At 42.3% G+C, this 2,536-nt stretch overlaps 1 protein-coding gene across 1 annotated transcript in view; it reads left to right on the top strand.

Annotated features, from left to right (window-relative positions):
* Nucleotides 1–770: 770 nt before the first annotated feature.
* LOC113649228 (low-density lipoprotein receptor-related protein 1B-like) overlaps nucleotides 771–2,536 on the top strand; it is a 176,857-nt gene continuing 175,091 nt past the window's right edge. The window contains exon 1 of the mRNA XM_047820298.1: nucleotides 771–1,096. Within this exon, the coding sequence (XP_047676254.1) occupies nucleotides 1,012–1,096 (85 nt within the window). The 5' untranslated portion in view covers nucleotides 771–1,011. The remainder of the gene's footprint in view (nucleotides 1,097–2,536) is intronic.

Genomic DNA, 2,536 nt, shown 5'->3' with positions numbered 1-2,536 from the left:
CTGCCCTATATACTGTACTGTTCTACACAGAGCAGGCTGGATCACACAGACACACACACACTCACTCACACACAAACACACACACACACACACTCACTCACTCACACACACACACACTCACTCACTCTCTCACACACACACACACACACACACACACACACACACACACACACACAATCACTCACTCACACACTCACTCACTCACTCTCACACACACACACACACACTCACTCTTTCACACACACACTCACTCACTCTCTCTCACACACACACTCACTCACTCACACACACACACACACACACACACACACACACACACACACACACACACACACACACACACACACACACTCATTCACTCTCTCTCTCTCTCTCTCTCTCACACACACACACACTCACACATATATTAAACAAATTATATACACCCTTATTAAACCACACACATAGATAAAGCTACTTTCTTACACACGCACACACACACACACCTGGTGGGAAAGCCGTGAAGCAAGTGTGTCTGTGAGTATACGTGAGCAGCTTGAGAGAGAAAGAGAGAGAGAGAGAGAGAGAGAGAGAGAGAGAGAGAGAGAGAGAGAGTGTGTGTTTGCGAGTGTGTGTGTGTGTGTGTTTGCGAGTGTGTGTGTGTTTGTGTGTGTGTGTGTGTGCGTGTTTGCGAAAGACAGAGAGAAAGAGAGAGAGAGAGAGAGAGAGAGAGAGAGAGTGTGTGTGTGTGTGTGAGTGTGCGCGCGCGCAAGAGAGCGAGAGAGTGCGCAAGATACAGAGTGAGTGTATGAGAGAGTTCCAGTCAGGCTCGAGACCGGCTCTCGCGCGCCTCATTAGTACTCCAGTGCTCAGTGTTAGTGCTCAGTGTTAGTGCTCAGTGTTAGTGCTCAGTGTTAGTGCTCAGTGTTAGTGCTCAGTGTTAGTGCTCAGTGTTAGTGCTCAGTGTTAGTGCTCAGTGTTAGTGCTCAGTGTTAGTTTTACACATTTTTAGCTGCGGACCAAATTGGCGCGATGTCCGAGTTTCTTTTAGCGCTTTTGACCCTAACCGGATTATTTCCTGTGTGTGACATGACTTCGGTGTTCGGAGCTGAACACAGTAAGTGTTTATTTTACTGAGCATTTATTTCTGTTTACTGTCTGAATCTTTAATGGTCTTCTGTGAGAATGTATTTGTTGTTAAACAGAGATGTTACAGCCCTCGGAGTTTACACTCGATTAGGGGTTATTTATGGTACTGATGGTACAGTACTGATGGTACTGATGGTACAGTACTGATGGTACTGAACTATACTGAATGTACTGAACAGTACTGATGGTACTGAATGTACTGAATGTACTGATGGTACTGATGGTACTGAATGTACTGATGGTACTGCATGATACTGAATGTACTGAACAGTACTGATGGTACTGCATGATACTGAATGTACTGAACAGTACTGATGGTACTGAATGATACTGAATGTACTGAACAGTACTGATGGTACTGAATGTACTGAATGTACTGATGGTAATGATGGTACTGAATGTACTGAATGTACTGAATGTACTGATGGTACTGCATGATACCGAATGTACTGAACAGTACTGATGGTACTGAATGATACTGAATGTACTGAACAGTACTGATGGTACTGAATGATACTGAATGTACTGAACAGTACTGATGGTACTGAATGATACTGAATGTACTGAACAGTACTGATGATACTGCATGATACTGAATGTACTGAACAGTACTGATGGTACTGAATGATACTGAATGTACTGAACAGTACATATGGTACTGAATGTACTGAATGTACTGATGGTACTGATGGTATTGAATGTACTGAATGTACTGAACAGTACTGATGGTACTGCATGGTACTGAATGTACTGAATGATACTGAATGTACTGAACAGTACTGATGGTACTGCATGATACTGAATGTACTGAACAGTACTGATGGTACTGAATGATACTGAATGTACTGAACAGTACTGATGGTACTGCATGATACTGAATGTACTGAACAGTACTGATGCTACTGCATGATACTGAATGTACTGAACAGTACTGATGGTACTGCATGATACTGAATGTACTGAACAGTACTGATGGTACTGCATGATACTGAATGTACTGAACAGTACTGAATGTACTGAACAGTACTGATGGTACTGAACTATACTGAATGTACTGATGGTACTGATGGTACTGCATGATACTGAATGTACTGATGGTACTGATGGTACTGAATGTACTGAACAGTACCTATGGTACTGATGGTACTGAACTATACTGAATGTACTGATGGTACTGAATGATACTACGGAGTACTACGGAGTATAAATTCTAATATATATTTGAATGATATTAGTCTCTCTGAACATAAGCAGCAGGTCTTAATGTTCAGGACAAAGCTTCAGTGTCTTTCTGAAATAAACAGACATCAGGAATGAGTTCATCCTCATGTAGATGAGCTACAATCTATAATGCAGCCAATCAGAGCCCTTACACAGATAGACGCCCTTACACAGAGAGACATGCCCT

This window comes from Tachysurus fulvidraco, chromosome 1 (assembly GCF_022655615.1).
Source record: "Tachysurus fulvidraco isolate hzauxx_2018 chromosome 1, HZAU_PFXX_2.0, whole genome shotgun sequence".
Lineage (NCBI taxonomy): Eukaryota > Metazoa > Chordata > Actinopteri > Siluriformes > Bagridae > Tachysurus > Tachysurus fulvidraco.
The sequence above is the reverse complement of the archived record's forward strand: the minus strand, read 5'-3'. Positions and strand labels throughout refer to the sequence as shown.